We start from the raw sequence: 20,060 nt of genomic DNA, 5'->3' as shown, positions 1-20,060 counted from the left end.
CACAGTGGCTGTGGGTTCATGGTCACAGCTAGCTTACATCAAGTGTAGCAGAGACTCACTGACTGAATTCCACCTTCATACCAACGGTACACGGTCTAGTATAAAGACAGTGTAAAGTTGTGTAAATCCACAAAGAGCAGCAGGTCAGCTGATCACAGCCTGTGCTGGGTCTCACATTAGAAGTTATCGTGATTTACTTTGCTCACACTGAGCCATTTAGGCTGAAATAAAGTATTGCCATAGATTGATATTACTTTATTATAGTAAAGTAGCACAAGGTTTAGTTAGTTTTGCTCAAAAATAGCTGTTAGAAACATGCTTCAGGGATCTCACTCTGACTCTGAGGACATTTCAGAGCTGGTACTTTTTAACTTTTACTTGACTAAAGAAGTTGAATGAGTACTTCAGGTTTTACCAGAGTATCTTTAAAATTAGTATTGGTGTAACTGGGTCATAAATTACATATTGTTATAATTACACAAATTTTATTTGCCAGTTTATATCTGACTTTTAGGACCTTCAAGCCTGTAGTTATGTTCATTATCAGTTGGAGCCCCTCCTCATCCTTCTTCTTCTTCTTTGGTGCAACCCTATAAATACAGTGTACCCCTTTGGCCTATCTACAATTCCCCCATCGGAGAGGTTGATGTCATTTCTTTCCCAACACTGTACAACACACATATAATGTATATTTAGCCACACTGATGTTTCTGTTTTTAGTTCAGATATTGTCATCATTGTGGATGTTTTTGCTAGATGCTGTAAATGTGTAGTACATGTGTGCCACATATGTGTTATAGGCAGGAACACAACGGTTACATCAGTACTTCTGCTTAAGTACAGAGTCTGCTGTGACGTAAGACTCCAGGAAGTGAACACCTGCAGGGAGAAGGATGTTTGTATTGTGTTCTCTGAGCTCACGTGCTTTCTTCTGTTATTGGGCTGCACTTCCATTCTTCATACCTCAACTTTTTAAGTGGATCTATTTTGTTTTTTATTATTCTCATCACTTAGGACCCAAACTGAAACCACAATGTCAAAAACTGCTGAAAAAAGCCATGTTTGAAGACCATAGTTGTGACAGGTCAGGACTAAGCTCTCTTCGAACGGGCAATGAAGAAGAATTCCCTCGTCTCTCAGTAGCTCCTTCCAAACCTCTGCTCTCTAAGAAGCCACTGCTGACCAGCATTAGTGCTAAAGCTAACAAGCTCTTCAGTTCTGATGACGCGGTCTCAGTGCTAGCCAATCTAATAACTTCCTGGAGTGACACAGAGACAATGATGGTGTGCGTGGATGTAGAAATCACAGGTATTGTGTTGAGAAGAGGATTAAATCCAATGAGCATGTCACTGCCTGATGTGTGAATCATGTAACAGAGCTTGAGAGATATGGCCGCTGGTGGACCTTTCTGCTAGGACCTGCTGTTAGCCCGCCACAGTTTTCCATTAGGTCATAGTACCTGGTAGTATGCACTTTTTCAGGACCTACCTAAGTGATCCAAGCGCGTACTAAAGTGTGACGTCATCAGACTGCATGCCACTGTTTGGCTGGTGGGTGGAGTCACTCGATGGGTCGTGAGGGACTTTCGTTCACGAAAATCAAAACCACCATTTTTGAAACCCAGCAGCAACAGAAAGGGCTAAAAAAGCAACGCTGTGGTCCCAAGAAGCGTGGCAAAAAGCCACAGATGGTATGGTGCTGAGTGTTTATTATTTTTTAGTTTTCCCAGGGATGTGTTTGTTCCTCTACTCCAGTTTGCAGTCTTCAAAAAATGCTCCCGTCCTGGGACAAAGTAAAAATGGTAGATTTCACTATATTTATATCTGGCACCAATTTTTCACACCAGCCTATTAATCAACCAAAGACCCAGACAGACTTTTAATTCATTTGAAAGCCTGATGCTTAGCCTCGTCCACCCCAGCTGTAAACTCAGAAACCAGTCTTACTTGTTATCATCTATCGTCCACCTGGGCCTTACAGAGTTTCTGTCTGATTTCTCAGACTTTATATCTAATTTAGTTCTGAGCTCAGATAAAATAATTATTGTGGGTGATTTTAACATCCATGTAGATGCTAAAAATGACAGCCTCAACATGGCAGTTAATCTGTTATTAGACTCAATTGGCTTCTCTCAAAATGTTAAAGAACAGAGGTAATGCTGAATAACTAGTTCATGCATTTATTACTTCCAGGCTGATAATTCATTATTATCAGGAAGTCCTAAAAACTCCCTGAAAAGCCTTCAGCTGATCCAAAATGCTGCAGCAAGAGTCCTGACAGGGACTAGAAAGAGAGAGCAGATTTCTCCTGTTTTGGCTTCCTGTTAAATCCAGAATTCAAAGTCCTGCTCCTCACATACAAGGTCTTAAATAATCAGGCCCCATCTTATCAGCCAAGATGGCGCCAGTGTTTTCGGCGAGCCGTCTCCTCGAGCTTTGTCTACTGTTTGCTATCCTATTTTCTCAGTGTTATCCTGACGCCTTTGCACTTCTTACCTATGATTGTCTAACTCTTTTGAATCTCCAGCCATTGACTCATCAAACGTCTGGTTTCAAGTGGCAACCAGGAAACTTTGTCTCGACTCAGACGGATATCTCTGATCATTTACGCCACTTTCCAGCTACCCTTCCACCTAGGAAACACCAAAGGAGACGGGGTAAACGGGGCGGTATTCGTGTTCGCCTCAAGGCTTACTTACACTCACTTGATGCAAGCAGCTATCACGTATTTATAAATACCCTATCTTCTTTTCATGTTCTCTGGGGCCGCTTCTGCTATAGACTGCCCTGTCATTGCTGGATAAGTCCTGTTGGACACTGTGCTCACCTAGACTCCCCGGCCGAGTGCCCACCTGTTCGGAGCTGGGTGCGGCTCTCCAGAGGTGGTGTGAACTACAACAATCTTCGCCTGCTGAGATCTGTTCCAGCTTTCAACAATCTGACTATACTCTGGATGGCTTTGCTAAATGTTAGATCGCTGGCAAACAAGACTTTTATTTTAAACGACTTTTTCCTCTCATCGGGGCTGGATTTTCTTTATTTGAAACCTGGCTTCGTCCTGAGGAATCTTCTGCTTTTTCAGAACTTCTTCCCCCAGGTTGTGCCTATGCTAGCTCCTCTAAGATCTCTGACAGGTGGAGGATTGTCTTCGATTTTTAAACACAAATTTCGATGCCGGGAACTACCACCCGTCTTTGACACCAGCTTTGAGGTGCAGCTACTGGAACTGAACTGTGCCCCCCCCCCCCCAATTCTTTGTGCTGTGGTGTATCAACCCCCGAAATCTGTTAAGGATTCTATTTTTCAATTTGGTGATCTTCTAGGGAGCCTGGTTTTACGCTACGACCGTGTTTTAATTGTTGGTGATTTTAAGCACACTAACAAAGGATTTCCTTGCCCTTATTGACATTTTTAATCTTGCGCAGTGGGTAAGTGAACCAACACATTTAAAAGGTCATTCGCTTGATCTAGTTTTCTCTTATGATCTGGATATTCGTATAACGGATATCAGGGACTCTGGGATTTCTGATCATTCTGTGGTTATGTTTAATGTTACGCTACCAATGGTATTAACGTAGTACTGAGACAGCTTTGTTAAGAGTTTTTAATGATCTCCTTTTATCCACTGATTCAGGTTGCTCTGTGGTTTTAGTCTTACTGGATCTGACCTCTGCGTTTGACACAGTAGATCATAACATGCTATTATCAAGGCATCAAGTAGTTGGTCTTAAGGGCACAGCCTTATCATGGTTTAAATCTTATCCTTCAGAGAGGTCATTCTCTATCACTATGGGGCAATACTCCGCCTCCTCTGCTCCCTTTCTCTGTGGTGTGCCCCAGGGGTCTGTTTTGGCCCCTATGTTATTCTCTCTGTACATGTTGCCCTTGGGATCTATTTTCCAAAGATATAATATTTCTTTCCATTGTTATGCTGATGACATTCAAATTTATTTTCCTTTGAGTTTGCATGTCACAGATCCATCGCATACATTCTTTAACTGTCTTCATGATGTGAGAATCTGGCTGTGGTGGGAATAAGGCATGGCGGGACCACAGATCATCATTTAGAGCGATTTTATTCAAATCACATCACACCACAACACACACCAACCCCTGAGTCCCCGTGTTTTTAACTCAGCGGGAGAGATTAAGGATGCCGTGCAGGTGTGTCCGCCCTCCCTGCATGGCACCTGCAGACCACGCCCCACCACACTGGCCATCTCAAAACTCTCTTACCTTGAATGACAGTAAAACTGAAGTTATTGTCTTTGACAGCCATATCCCTTTGAACCAACTAACTGTTACCCTTGGCCCACTTGCTAGTTACCTCTCCCACATTGTAAGAGACCTTGGGGTACTCTTGGATAGCTCCTTCAAATTAGAGAAACAAGTATCTTCTGTGGTTAAATCCAGCTTCAATCAGATACGACAAATTTCTAAAGCTAAGCCTTTTCTTTCCCCCAAGGACCTTGAAAAGCTTATTCATGCATTCATTATCTCTAGATTGGACTATTGTAACTCCCTTTATTTAGGCCTCCCTCACTCCTCTCTCTACCGGTTGCAATTAGTACAGAACGCTGCTGCATGCCTTTTATCGGGTGCCAGAATGCATGATCATATTACTCCAGTTTTAGCTAACTTACACTGGCTTCCTGTGAAATTTCACATTGATTTTATGATTTTATGAGGTATCGTTCTAACTGAAGACGAACCAAAGACGAGGCTCATTGTTAGAGAGTTATCTCTGGGATGCTGGGATGATAGCTCCCTCAGGACTTAAACTCCGGTCAGAGAGTGGGGCACAGAGAGTGATGTCCGGATATACTTTAATGGAAGTTAACAGCAGCTCAACAGTACAGCAGTAGGCATACTTAACGAATGTGGGAGGGGTGGACAGACGTGTGGTTCTGAATAACAATTATAGCGATGCGATTGAAATATAAGGAGACTTTCGGACACTCATTAAACTTCTGTTTCAGTCATCAAGGATCTGTCAGTGAGAGGCTTCATTACTAATGCCGTGCTAACCACAGGACAACTATAGAAACCTTTTTTTGGCCCAGTTTCATATTCACAGACATTTGACTGTGATGATGAGATCCAGACCAACACTCATAAAGAGTTAGAACCTTATTGTTCTTCCTCTGTAGTTTCTATGTTTGCTGTCCTGCTGTCTTCACTTTATTCCTCCGTGTGTGTTCAGCTTCTGTATTTGACGTCATCTCTGTGCTGCTGACGTAGCTACTGCTTTTTGTGCTTTCTTCTTTTGTTCAATAAAGTTGTTGTTTTTTTTAAGCAGCTTCATCTAAAGTCCCTCCCCGTTTCTCAGATACTTCTGCGTCACTTCCTCTCCTCCTCACAGACGTGAGCAGAATAAAAATTTAAATAAAAAAACAAAAGCTAGAGGCACTTTGACCTGATGAAGCTAGATATCGGAACACCAGGGGGCGGTGTCTGCTCAGAGTTCAACAGAAGGAGAAAAATGACCTGCTGTTAGCTGATCCAAAGCAAGAGCTGTGATGAAGACATGAAGCGGACCATGGGAGGAGGTGGGACCAGTTCCTGGGACACACTGGGACACAAACCCTGGAGCTTCAGCAGGAGCAGGAGGGAGTCTGCTTAGACTGATGGTTCTGTCTCCGTTTGCTCTTAAAGAATCAGTGCTGTTATTGATCCATACCGATCGACCAGATGCATCTCTATATGTTCCCCCTCATCAAAACCAGCAGCGTCATTTCCTGTCAGTGTGAACTTCCTGTCCTCTTTGGCCCCAGCTGATGCGGTTTTATGTTATTGATCTGTGATTAAAGCTCAGGTTTACTTTAAAAGTCTGAAGCTGCAAACACTCAAAAACAATCTGAATTCATGTTGTCACACGTAACAACCGTCATGCAGTTTTACTGCTTCAAGCTTTCATCATTTTTATGGATCAGCTCGTGAATTTCTCTGAAACTTTCATCATTTTAACTTGTGTAGCATTAATAAAGGTTTGTTGTTTTGAGAGAAACGTCACACAAACAGCTGGTCAAACCTATAAAAAAACCCTGAAACTGAAACAGGAAAGAGACAGAAAATAGAGAAAATAGAGAAGTGAAGCTGAAAAAAACCCCAAAAAGTAAAAAAAAGAAAAAGAAAAAAAGACGTGAGCTCAGAAAAACACAGCCAGTGTCTGGACTGAAAGACCGAGGCACTAATCCTGGCAGCACAGGAACAAGGCCACCAGCTGCTGAGGTCAAGATGGGCCACGCCCCCTCGGGTGGTCGACAATGGCTGCTGATTGTATAACCCACTCCTGCTCATTCCGACCTCAGTGATGGGTTTTCCCGATAAGCCTGAAGGACACACAAACACAGCTGTATGGACTCAGCTGAAGGTCAAAGGTCACTGCGAAAAACAGCTCAAATTTATTATCCAGTCAGTCTCCCCTCCCCCTGAGGTGTTTGTTTGTTCTGTTGCACACCTGCGCTCTGGACAGCAACGTGTTTCTGAACTCGAGCAGAACATTTAACAGCTGTTTGTACCAGAGCAAACTTTATTGAAACAAACGTGCTTGTTGCAAACATCGATAAAGGTGGGAAACTCCTCTTAATCACTTCAGTGTTGAAGGTCTGCGCTGCACCGCCCACAGCCCGCTGATAGCGATGTTAGAGGTCAATAAGTCACGCGCCGCAGGGGTCACAAATCCTCGGACTCAAAAACTTTATTAATTCGAGTCCCTGCTTCTCTGTCCCTTGTAGCCCCCAGCTTCAAGTGATGTCATCAGTCCCTATCAGCGTTCTCCTGATGAAGGGTGTGACCTCACCAGCAGCAGTAAACAGGAAGTTTATCATCAGCAACCAGCCTCATTTCCAACCCTTCCTTTCTGATTACTGCCTTTCTGTACGTTTGCTGTTTAGCTTCCTGTTAAATCATGTGACCCACCTGTGTGAAAGCTGCTGTTACTGTCAATAAAGTTCACTCATTTAAAAGCCTGGCTGACTGTGATGAGATAGTATCGATCTGCATTTGGATCGATTAACCCCCGGCAGCCTGCCGAGCCTCGAGCTGTTCACGTCTGAGTATAAAAAAGTTTCAGGTCGAACAGGTCAGCTGACATTTGGGGAGTCAAACTGGTTTCAGTTCCAGCTGATCAGCTGACACAGGTGCATGTTCCTCTCTCAGGTGTACCTGAGTGTCTCGCTGCCTCCGTCCTAGGGCTGTTCGATATAACGATATATATCAGATGACGATATAAAAACATCCATCGTTTCATTTTACGCTGTCGTTTGTTTCGTGGTGTCGCAAAATAAACTGTTTACAGCAATATTTTTTCATGTTCTGATGTCACTGTAGTTATTATTAAGTTCTTAAAGTTCTCTCTTTTTCTTATATGTAATATAACCACACTAGGACAGACAAGCGCCTGTTTTCATGCGTTGTCGTTAGCAACAACGACGGTAACAGCATCGCGTGTCCGCTTGTTTATGTTCCACATAAACCTTCCACAATAAAGCTCAAGATCCTGTTGATACTTTTCAAAATAAACTGAATCACGTGAAAGAGCAGATTATTTACAGATGAGAATTAAAAAAAAAAAAAAAGAGACGCCAGGTGCTAAAAAATAAAGCTTAGACTCAAACGTTAGCACAGGCTTTTCCCCGCAGCACGCCGTGTAATAAATACTCACAAAGAAAATGGCGGCCGTTACAACTTATGTCTAAAAATGTATCGTTTCATGCATCGGTTAAAACACTCGACTCAGCTACATGACGCGAAGCTGGAAACACTTCACGCAAGTCGAGCTGCCCGAGATTCACAGAAAATGTTACATTTTTGTGATTTATATCGTTGTCAGGACGACAGATGTCTTACATTGGGATATGAGATTTTGGTCATATGGCACAGCCCTACTCTGTCCTGTTTAAAGAAACATCGAACACAAAGTCAAACCGCTGCGCTGGGCTCAGTGTCACAGCCAGTTTGAACACAGATACACCTGGAAACTACGGGTACCTTACAGTGATGTCACAGACACAGTGATGATGTCAGAAAACTTTATTACTGTAGAGAATCACAGCAGGAAAAAAAGTGATGACACCACAGCTATATGTGATAACGCCCGCCCCCTCACACGAGAGCTGCAATGGAAAGCACCAATCGCTGACCAGAGTCACGTGACCAGCCTGCACAGCTTCTTCCAACAAAGCACTCTGGGAAACCGAGTCCCTCTTATGCCAACAAACCACGTTACAGGATGGAAGCCTGCAGGCCAGACAGGAAGTGAGTCTCTGTGATGTCAGCAGGTTTTAGAAAAACAAAAATGTGGTTAAAGGAAGTGACATCAGTCGTATTATAAAATAAAGTCTAATTTATGTTTAAAATACACCCCACGCACTCTTCCATATAGTCCCGCCCCCTCATCTCTTCCACAATAAACGAAACACTCGCAGCTCTAAATGCTGATTATTGATTTGTGACTGATCGGTTATTGATTAGAAGCTGAAACGTCTCACCACACCCTCTGTAGCCATATGAACTTTCACCTGATGAAACTGCTGAGGCCCCTTTCAGAGTCCTACATCCTGCTTCCTGCCACGTTAATCAAAGGGCGGGGCCAGCTACATCTGAAAGGGGCTTTAGGCTGTTGCTGACTGGCGATCAATGGTGGGTAGCGGCACTACATGATGATGTCACAGAAAGGAGAAAAAGGCGTCAGCGACGACGGTTAGACAGATGAGATCGTGTGCGCTGATCAGCGATAAAGTGACTTCAGAGAAGAAGAAGCATCATCGTCGTCATCATCATCACATCTGCAGGAGACACAGGTGAGACAGGCAGACCCAGACAGACCCACATACACACCACGTCACACGGTGCAGGTGACTCACCTGTACGGGAGATCTGTGCAGCCACTTCTCTTTGTCTCCGCCCACCTTCATGCAAGAGAACAGGTCACACATGGTGGGCAGCGCCACAGCGAGGCGTTCCTAAAGAGGAAACAAGAAGCAGTCAGGAAGCCGGAAGCGAGCAGCAACCAAACCACGTGTGTGTTCAGCTCCAGCTGTGCTCACCTGAGCTTGACTCCTCTTCCTCAGCAGCCACTTGTCCTCTTCCTCCTCCTCCTGGGGCGGCACTGCGGAATCGGGCGCTGGGCTCTTCCGTGGAAATAGCCACAGGTCCGTCTCCAGGGGGCTCTGGAAGAGAGACGAGGAGGAACCGTTCTCCTCCCGGCTCGCCTTCTCCTCCTCAGCTGCCACCCAGCCGGAGAGCGAGGAGGTGAAAGCCTGCAGAGGAGAGCTGGAGGGAGTGGAGCCGGTGCTGGGGTGGAGCCACGCCTCCAGGATGGCCTGAACCTGTCAATCAGTTGATCAATTAATCAATCACCTAATTCTTACTGAAGTGTCACAGCAGAGCTGACTGATCGGCTCTTACCTTCTGTTCCTGCTCTCGGTGGAAGGGTGTGGCCGTGGCGCTCTTGGCAGTGGGCGGGGTGTTCTTGGGGACGCCATTCTTGTCGCGGTCCTCCTGCTGCAGCAGCCAGCGGCTCAGCGCATCCTTGCCGCAGTTCTCCTCGCAGACGCAGGCCGAGTAGGCGGAGCAGAGCTCGTTGGCGCGGCAGGTCTGCAGCGTCGGCGGCGTCTTCTGCAACCACACCTCCAGAGACGCTGGCATCGACACGGGGACGGGAGAAGTGGGCGAGGTGGTGCCTGAGGTAGGCGTGGTCTTCAGGCACTTGAGCTTGCCGAGGTTTTCAATCTCCACTGCGCTGATGGTCTGACAGCACGACGAGCAGTCGCCGATTGAACGGCTCACTGGCGACAGCCAATCATCGGTTGACCAGCTTTCCTCAAACGGCTTAAAGACACGCTGCCAACGTTCGGCGTCCGACATGGTCTCCATGGCAGCAGTAGGCGGGGTAACAAGCCAGTCGTTCAGCTCCTCCTCAGCTGCGGCGGACAGCTCCATTTCGTCGATCTTCTCGATGGAGAAGGAGGAGCTACAGCTGCTGACGCTTCTCTCCCGGTTGGGGGAGGGGTCTTGAATAAGCCACGCCTCCAAGTCCCTGAGCTGACCCCAGGCTTTCATGAAGTTCATGGAAGCCATCACGGGACAGGAAGTCTGTTACAGAAACAGGAAGTAAAGCAGGTGAGAGGCACGGCCTGAGGTCAGAGCCTGTTCTCAGGTAACACACCTTAGCACTCACCTTACTCTCCTTCTGTGACAGCAGCCAATCCTGCGGGTCTGTGCTAGACTGATAGCCAATGGGAGCGAAGCTGTTGGCGGGTTGAGATTCTAGCAGCCAATCGCTCAGAGAGGAGGGCTCAGCCATCTGCTGAGAGGGAGACGCAATCAGCATCACCTTGCTTTCATCACTATCGCCATCACCACCAGGACGCAACTTACCTGCTTCTTCGCTGTGATTGGACAACTCTGCACCTGAGGTCTCAGGTGGGTGGAGCTCTGAGAGGATATACCCTCCACAAGCTGTAAACAGGAAGGAGAGAGAACACACCTGAAAGATCCACTAACACAGTGTGTTACCTGTGTGTGTGTGTGTGTGTGTTACCTGTGTGTGTGTGTGTGTGTGTTACCTGTGTGTGTGTGTGTGTGTGTTACCTGTGTGTGTGTGTGTGTGTGTTACCTGTGTGTGTGTGTGTGTGTGTGTGTGTTACCTGGGCGTTGATGCTGCCAAATGAGGTGATGGCCTGCTTCAGAGAGCGAGAGTCGGCATGGAAACTCAACTCAGGTGTTTCCTCTGGAGTGAGACTCAGAGAGGACAACCTGCACACACAGGAGAAGACAACAAGATCACATGACTGCACCGCACCTGACACACATGCCTACAGGTGAGAGTCTACAGGTAAAACCAGCTCAGTATGTCAGTAATCTGATTACATCAGCTTTTAGCACAGATGTAATCACATTAGACAGTGAAATCCTGACTGCATGCCTTAACTGAGGGTGTGCAGACTGGGACAGCTACGCCAACAGGTGAGAGCACCAGCAAGGAGAACAGACCGCTCAGGTGTGAACGCGCCCACAAATCTGTGTGTGTGCATGTGTTTGTGCGTGTGCGCACGTACTTCTCCATGCAGCTGGTCAGCTGGTTGTTCAGGTCGTTGCTGCTGGAGCTCTGCAGCTGGTAGGCGATCACGTCAAACTGACCTCGGAGCTGCAGCACAGACACAGCACAGGTAAGCAGACAGGTAAACAAACAGTCAACACAGGTAAACAGGCCCCGCCCCCAGTTACCCGGTGCAGCTGGTGCAGCTGCTGTTGCAGAGTTTCCGTCTTCACTTGTTCGAGCAGCTCAATCTGACCCAGCAGCCACACCTCCCTGCAGCGCAGCGCCTCCTGCTGGCGGCTCACGCAGCTCTGCAACTCCGAGCGCACCTGAGGGGACGCACAGGTGAGACGTGTTAAGCAACACCTAAACGTGAAATGTTCAGTAACCAAACAGATTCTTCCAGAGAAAAACAAAAGAAATTTCACAGCTACTGCGTGACTGACAGGCTGGAGTTTGAAATCCGCTTCGTAACCACGTCTCTTAACAGGTGCCGTCTTTGGTCCTTATACACACATAGTACGGTAACATTACGCTCAAGCAGAGTACGTATCACTCCGCGAGGCTCCTCGCAGCCGTAATGCTCCAACAATCCATCAGGCAGTGCGGCTCCGTAGCTTAGCAAAGTCGTACTCAAACATTTTTGACAGATTGCTGAGCGCCGTGCAGCACAGAAAATCGGTTTGCGGTCAGTAAGCACAACCAGAATTCATACATAAGGCACACTGTCGATTTTTGAGAAAATTAAAGGATTTTAGGCGTCAACGCATTAGCCCGGTTAGCTCGTTAACGCCGTCCAGCCTCCACGCACAGGGCGATCCGCGGTAACAGATTTGCTCCGTTAATGCAGTTATGGCGTTAACGTCACGCTGACAGCACTAAAATAATCTCCAAATGTTTTCTTTTTACCGAGCAGCTGCCGTGTCCGTCCTGCCGTTGCCTGCAGGTGAAGCGATGGGGGAGTTGTGTTCAGTGAAGGAGACGCGAGGCCGAGTAGAGACAAAAGTGGACGAAAGAGGCAAACTTGCGGCTCCACAAGTATAGTCATATCGTAACATAGACTATATCGATATAAACGATATTGTGATATCTCGTATAAAAATATATCGATACATTTAAAAACTCGATATATTGCCCAGTCCTAACGTGAAGCCTCGCAGCGCTGCGGACAGTCATGTGATCACAGAGCGTAAACAAAGCTTTTTGTTAGTAAAGTTTTTTCACACGGACACGCGAGCTCCCCCTTCCTGTGGAGGTGGATCAGCTGACAGGTTAAAGTAAAACAGCCTGTCCTGTTGTTTCTGCTCAGTTTAAATAAAGTTTATCTCACAGAAAAAAACAAAACATCACGGAGCTGAGATCAATCCAACCCCGATAATGAAGCTGTGAGTCCCTAACCAACGAGCATGGACGCACACCTGAGCCGGAGCCTGAAGTTTTACCTGGAGATAAAGTATGAAGTCCAGCACGTCGCACTTCACTGCTCTCACCTCCTCTGAGCTCCTCTCACCTCCTCTGCAGGCTTTATAACCCGCCTCGCCCTGACCCTCCTCTTCCTCTCCCTCACCTGTGGCTCAGCTGCAGACAAAGGCAGGATTTCAGGTGGTTTCAGCCTTGCCGAGTCAGCAGTGATGAAGATGATGATGGCTAACTGCGATTGGTTGGTCTCAACAGGTAAATCCTCAGGTGTTTAAAGCTCAAGTGATTCACGGTTTGATATGAAAAACAGGGGGCGTGGCACAGAGCCAGCTGAGTGGTCGCAGCAGTTTAGCAGGACAAGTGTTTCACCGTAAAATGATCTGGGTGTCAATAAAGTTTCAAGCAGCTCCGTTTGGTGGCAGGTAACTAACGCACTGATCAGGACAGCAGGTAGAAAACGTGTGAGCTGATCCAGGTTTCAGCAAGGAGCTTCCTGTGAATCAGCTGACCTGCACTTCCTCCCATCTGCAGCGCAGCAGGAAAACATTTTACAAACTCACGTGAGCTTATCAGCAGTTCAGTTATTGATCACTGATCAATTGTTCTAATCCAACACAGACTTGCTGGGCACAAACTTTATTGATCGACTGAACAGGAATCGTTTGGTTCAGTCTGCCAACGCATTTCCTGTGTCGTGGCATGTCGAACACATTTGTGCCGTTACCATCTGATCTGCTGAAAGGGCCTCTTCCTGTTCTTGCTTTAAAATAAATACCTTGGCTTGACTGCGCTGGTCATGTGACACTGGGGTTATCACGCCTTAAAGCACTTCCTGTTCAGAGAGAGGAGGCACTCACCTCTCTGGCATTCTCCCTCAGCTGCTGCTCCGCCTTCATCACGGCACCGATGGCATCCTCCAGCTGATCCTGGGCCTGTTGGCACTGCTTCAGGCCACTCGCCGCCAGCACCTCCAGCGACATCCTGGACAGAAAACAGGAAGTGGAGACAGCACGGTGATTTCACTGAAATTGACGACTGACTTTAAAGTGTGCTCAGGATTAGAGCAGGGCGATATGACCAAAAATATTTATCACGACATACATTTGAAAATTTGTGATAACGATATAACTGAGGATATAATCGACACGAGACAAAATACTTCACAACTCCTCAACTTTATTAGTGCAAAACAAACATCAATGTATTTCCACTGAAACAAGCAGCTGTTTTTTATGTGCATTAAAGTTATATAAACATTTAACAGTTCGTAGCTCAGCAAAGTCGCACTGAAACATCTGACAGATTTTCGAGCGCCGTGCACATAAAATCGTTTCCAGGTCAGTAAACACAACCAGAGTTCATACATAAGGCGCACGGGGTTATAAGGGACTCTGTCGACTGTCAGAAAAATCAAAGGATTGATTTTAAGTGCACCGTATTTTCCAAACAACACGGTAATAACGACGGCCCGCTAGCATGCGCTACCAAAAATAGTGCTTTGTTGTGTATCTGACGGAGGAAAGCCAAACCAGTTCCACACCAGTGAAGCTGCAGCATTTTACAAACCAGTTCAGGTTCATGGTTTCATTCAACGATCCGCTCTCGCTCTTCTCATTCTCTGTCGCCACCGTGCTTTTTCCGCCATGTGCGTTTTACCCAAATTTCATTTTCTTGTCGTTGCCCAACATTACACCGGTATTACCGTGAATGGTATGATATGGCCCAGCCCTTCTCAGGATTACACGCTTTAGGACCTCGCTTTATTTCTACACCATCATCTTCCTCGCCTGTGACCTCAGGGGGTAATAATAGCCGCCGCGGTCACACAGCGAGCTCTGCGGCTCCTCTGAGTCACTCACACAACAACAGTAAAGCTTTCCATAGAAGCTCCTCCTGTTCAATCAGCTGTTTGTGGACGCTGCAGCATTGTGTTCCGTGATTGGTCAGAGGGTCGCGGCTCGCCACAAACCAATTAGATTAACCCATCACTAGCGCGCGCGCACACACACACACACACACACACACACACACGGAAGTAATGAAAGACACTAAAGCAGTGGTCTCCAACCCCCGGGCTGGTCCGTGAGTCGTTTGGTTTTTATCGTTAACTCGGTGTCCCTGGGTCTTTTCCCGTGTGTTATGATCTTTTTTTGGTAGCGGTACTGACTTTATTTTGTTGTATGTATCCACGACACCTTAAAGGCTAGTCCGTGAAAATATTGTCAGATATAAATCGGTCCATGGCGCAAAAAAGGTACTAAAGTACTTTAAATAGCCCTATGAAGTACTTTACAGGAATACTCTGTTTGGCATTATTAGTACAAAGTACATGCATTCCTGAGCATGTGCAGAAACCCTCCACAGTGAACTGTTAATCAGCTGTTAGAGGGGGTGGGGTCTCAGGGTGCAGCAGTGTCTTAGTATCAGCTGTAAACAGACGCTTGTCTGCAGCTGATAACCCTCACTGTGTGACCTTTGACCCCAGCTCAACGCTCACCCACTTCCTGTGTGATAATCAGCTGATCAGCAGAACACAGGCTAACAGCTGGTACTGATCATTTCTCATCAGCGTTAACTTTTCCTTCACAACACGTCTGAACTTCATATGGAAACTTACTGACACAACTTATTAAAAGCTGAAGGAAACACGCCGGATCAAAACCTGTGTGTGTAATAATGTGTAACACCTGTGGGCTTAGCTGACTGACATTATGATATAGAACCTGTTACATCCAGACTTTATTTATGACCTGGCAGGTGAACTAAAGAACTATGAACGAGACCGACTAGTTCCTGATATTTACCATCAATAACGACTGATGGTTGAGGAAGCGAGCTCTATTTTTAGAGCAGTGCTGGAATTTATTTCTTTGTCTGCAGAAAAAATAAATCCCCTGAGGAAGTTTCTCTCTCTCTCTCTCTCACACACACACACACACACACGCTCTCATTTCTTCTACTGTAAATCAACCGCATGCCTGAACCTGCAGGTACTGACTTGATTGATCAGTTAATGCAGTCAGAACACTGACAGTCTGTCACCAGTGAAATGAAAATGACTGCATTATAGGGATTGATTTTGTGGTGTCAGCGCTCCTGCAGGCTGTAAATACAACACCAGCTCTCAGTGCACTCTACCAGCACCAACAGGGCCTCCTGCTGCTTTCAGCAGCTCCTTTAGGAATAAGAAAAACAACTAAAATGTCAACATGGGAAGCTTTTCTTCGTCACCTGTCACATAAATGAAACTGACACGCAGTTAAAGGGCGCCTCGAGGAACCAACTCATAAGAAAATACACAATTTCTCCGTCAATTACGAATGCAGCACAAGTCCGTCTCTTTCGGTTCCTGTTTTATAACCACCGCCTCATACAGAGTGGAATACAGTCGGTAAACCGCGGGGTTTTACCTGATGCTGACTCAGTGTCGGTAAAACTGCAGGGGTAAAGCTCCGTTTCAGCCGCAGGCAGTCTCGCTCAGAGCCGGCGTTTCTGGTGTTTTCCTCCACAGCTCACGGGAGGAGGAGCCACAGCCCTCCATTACTGCCTGCCGGCCGGCACGTACGCATTAAGCTACAGAGCGGGGGCTTGGAGGCTAAGCCAATGGAGGAACAGTTCTACGAGGGGCGTGGTTTAGAGAGAACCCAGTCTTACCACTGGGTAACCACTAGCCGAGGGGCTGGCGAGGGGCCCCCGCTCCGGGTCCAGAGTAGGGAGGGGCCGGCCGGGGGCACCGAGGCGGATCCGCTGAACACATTCCAAAGGCCGAGATAAAGCGACGATGGGGTCGCTGAGTGCAGCTGATATCCGTAACATATTAACCACCGGCAGCGTGACACAGCGCAGCCAAAGTCCGCAGAATATTGTGTGCCGCGCAATAATCTGCACAGCTGACACAACAGCCGCACACACTCTTCCCTCTGTTGCACCTTCTTTGGTTAAATTAAGTACTTCCAGGGTGACTTTAGGACGACGTTTTGTAACAACTGGTAAGCATCAGCGTGTTTGGGTTAAGCCGAATTACAGAGTGGATCCCAGAAATACATATTATGTAAAAACGAATTTCATACAAAGTAAAACAAGCGAACGGAGCAGCATTTTAACACATTAAATTAAAAAGGATGACCTCTGACCCCTCAGTTTATTTTTAACATTTCGGAACGAGGTTACAGTGTTCCGGCTAACGCGGCTAGCGTCTGTGGCGCCTTTAACCTTCGACAGAAATTATACCGAACCGCGGCAACAACACAGTTTAATCAGAGTCACACAATTAACCAGCTTCTCTCGGGCTGAGACTCTAACTGCGTGTTTTAAAGGATCACCGAGGAGCTAACGGCTAACAGCTCCTCGGGGAGCCGCTCCGCGTGTCGCTGCACTCACCTGGAACCTTTACCGTGGACTCTCCCTTTCGATATCATTAATGATCCGCTCGGTTCGGCAACACGACAGCCAGAACAACGGTCCGGAAAATGAAGCCAATGTCACCACCGCGTCAAGGAACAAGAACCACAGAGGGCGGAGAAGTGTCGCGAGAAATGGCAAACTATCGTGCAGCGTGAGGCTGCCCCCTGCTGGTGAGACTAGGACACAGCCGGTAACTGTAGCCCTCTGACATTATAGTCCAAAGGTACTGAACTAACATCGGAAAAGGTCCACTTTGAGGAAATGCTTTGAAGCGCAGGTCTTTTGTATGTCCCTCCATCTGCAGTCATGTCACGACTTTGCAATACTGAATCTCGATTAGCCACAGATCCTGACAAAGCCGTTCATACAGAGATCAGATCTTAAAGTTAGAGCAAGCTAGTTATGTGGCTAAACTCAGCTCTGAGGGGATTGACGATGGCAAAGACGTCTGGTACATTTCTCATCACGTGATAAGTCACAACAATAAAGATCGCATAGTCTTTGATTTCTCTTTCACATTTCAAGGCCAATGTCTAAATAAGTACCCGTTACCGGGGCCGATCCTTGGGCCAACACTTCTTGGTGTTCTGTTGTGTTTTAGGCAGCGTTCAGCAGACTTATCCCCGCACTTAGCTACTCAGTCACAGACTTGATTCTTTCTGCTGCCTGTACACCACTGATATAACATTTGAGCATATGTAACAGGGTCATAAATCACATATTGTTATAATTACACAAAATGTGTTCTAAACCCCCAAACTACTCCTTTTATACCTGACTTTTAGGACCTCCAAGCCTGTAGTTATGTTCATTATCAGTTAGAGCCCCTCCTCATTCTTTTCTTCTTCTTCTTTGGTGCAATCCTATAAATACAATGTACCCCTTTTGCCTCTCCCCTTTTCTATAATTCCCCTGTGGGAGAGGTGGGTGTCATTTCTTTCCCAACACTGTAAAACACACATATAACGCTGAAGATATCTATCTATTCGGAACCATGATAACAGGGTTCATGCTGATCGGAGTTGGCTTAGCCCTGGTTTATCGGAGAAATAAGAGAGCGGAACCGGCTGTTCAAACCCCCCCAAGGCTGCCCGCTGGAATCGAAATGGAACGAGGCGCAACCTCTCACAACGAACGTAATATGGTCAACACCTTGGAGACGCTTGCAGCTGCTGTGAAGGCTCAAAACAACACCATTGAGCGTATGAGGGGAAACATCAGAGAGGGGCCTGCTCAAAATGAGACCCTTGAGCGACAGTTGGAAAACATCACGGAACGGATCACTGCAGTTGTGAGGTCTCAGAATCAAAAGAACAATAACACCATGGAACAGAAGTTTGATACCATCATGGGGAGGCTCGCGACTCTCCAACGGGAGATCGAGAGGCCAGTGTCGGAGTCTTAAAGAGCAGCCTGAAAAATTCTCCTGGGCTGCTCGCATGGAAATTAACAAAACCAACATAAACATTGCGGACCCCCATCACGGCGCCAGCTGCAGGCCCAAGGCTGGAGCGGAACAATCACTCCCTGATAACGACTGTGTACGGCTATTCTTCCCATCCCATGCAAGGACACCTGGATTGGCTGGAGGACTGTTTACTTAGCCTGATAGGCCGAAGGACACTGTCTCAGCTAAACTATGGACACGCACCCACACACACACTTACACTGATAAGCACTCACTCATCACCCCTCCCTTTCCAACGCCTTCGATGCTTGTGCCCTACCGGGGAAGATAGCAGTCAACTGGACCTGTATTTGGTTGGAGGAGCTGGAGTGGGCAAATTATTTACTTGGAGGTCTTTCTTTCTTTTACCTTTTGTATCAGACACAACGCAGAATCACACCGGTTACACATATTAAAACTATTATCCTGTTCTACAATTAACATTCAACATGTTTGACCTTCTATATTTGACTTTAGACCTGTTGGGTTCATTTTGAGACAGAGAAGACAAACATGCTCAAAGTCATGAAGCAGTTGCAGGTTTAAGTTAAAAAAACGTCTGACAAGTCTCTGCTCGCTCAGGAGACCCAAACCAACACAGAGCCTCAAACCCAGTAAGTGTTTTTGATCCCACCCAGTAAACCGGACACTAATGTGTACCGGAAACCTACGCATACAGATCAGTATTCAAGGTTTGACTCTCATCGCCTTGAGGCGACTTATGTTGTGATTTGGTGCTATATAAATAAAATTGAATTGAATTGATCATCCACTGGAGCATAAGCTGAGTGTGATCAGGACGTGAACAGGAGCGAACACCATCCCCACAGACACAGCAGCCAGGGAAGCAGAGGACATCACATAAAGAAAACCTGTAGTGATCCCGTATGTGTCAGGAGTATCAACTGAGATGAACAGAATCAACTTTTTGGGAATTGCTTACCTGGATGATTGAGCATCAAGATATGTTTCCAAATCTTTAAAAAGACACATAAATAAGCGTGCTGTTGGAGCTCACTGGACCAGGATTAAAGACAACTTGGCATTAATCAGCTCTCAGACGTGATGTGTGACTGTGAACCATCAGAAAATAACATCAGACCACTCAGAGCAGATTTAATGTCACACGAGAAAGAGTTCAATCTCTCCCTGACTGAGATTTAAAATGTGTATCTTCATCTTTTCTAATTGCTACATGTTGCTGATTTTACAGTTTTGCTTCAAACTGGAACCCTTTGTTCTCGACAAACATCATCTGCATGTCAGAGAAGAAATGGAGTGGTGAGCGTCTGTAAAACATCGATTTGTCATGAGTGGAATCTCAGGACATGAATCAGATATGATCAAATGAATGAAAAAACTCTCACGGAAATATCGCGATATCTTCGACCTCCACGTCGACTGGGGATGTGGCGTCAGCCGGTGGGCGGGGCGTCCTACGGACCAAAACATCAGATTTTAGAAGCAGGAAAAGAAAAAGATCCATCCGCGGATCCACCGACCGAACCACGGACACAGACTCCACCCCACGGAGAGCCGCTGCTGTTGTGGGGAAAATGTCTTCGGGCTCCGGGAGCAGGAACACGGAACCATGGGGAAGCTTCGACGATAATCTCATCCAGGTGAGCTACATGCTAACAGGCTAACGAGCATCCCAGCCGGCCTATAAAAGTAACAGCACCTGAGTGACGCTGCAGGTTAGCCCGAAACAGCGTACAGGTGAGCTCGCGAGGTTAAAGCACTGTGA

The 20,060-nt window shown here is 46.6% G+C and overlaps 1 protein-coding gene across 4 annotated transcripts; it reads right to left on the bottom strand.

The window, feature by feature from the left end:
* Positions 1 to 8,015: 8,015 nt before the first annotated feature.
* Positions 8,016 to 19,932, bottom strand: ncoa4 (nuclear receptor coactivator 4). 4 transcript variants are annotated; one of them, XM_080868352.1, is made up of 11 exons: positions 19,681 to 19,932; positions 13,320 to 13,443; positions 11,232 to 11,372; positions 11,063 to 11,151; positions 10,652 to 10,760; positions 10,383 to 10,463; positions 10,183 to 10,311; positions 9,411 to 10,097; positions 9,050 to 9,331; positions 8,867 to 8,965; positions 8,016 to 8,788 (listed from the first exon to the last, which is right to left on the bottom strand). In XM_080868352.1, exons 1-11 carry the CDS (start codon positions 19,929 to 19,931, stop codon positions 8,783 to 8,785), a joined length of 1,998 nt encoding a protein of 665 aa, XP_080724478.1. In that variant the 5' UTR covers position 19,932; the 3' UTR covers positions 8,016 to 8,782. The 4 variants fall into 4 exon arrangements, with proteins under 4 accessions (XP_080724478.1, XP_080724479.1, XP_080724480.1 ...); XM_080868353.1 differs by having other exon boundaries at positions 10,183 to 10,308; XM_080868354.1 differs by lacking the exon at positions 19,681 to 19,932 and adding an exon at positions 16,843 to 17,002.
* Between the last annotated feature and the right edge of the window lie 128 nt (positions 19,933 to 20,060).

The sequence above is a fragment of the Rhamphochromis sp. 'chilingali' genome (genome assembly GCF_963969265.1).
Source record: "Rhamphochromis sp. 'chilingali' genome assembly, chromosome: 20".
NCBI classification, from domain to species: domain Eukaryota; kingdom Metazoa; phylum Chordata; class Actinopteri; order Cichliformes; family Cichlidae; genus Rhamphochromis; species Rhamphochromis sp. 'chilingali'.
Note: the sequence above shows the minus strand (reverse complement) of the source record. Positions and strands in the feature narration are given on the sequence as shown.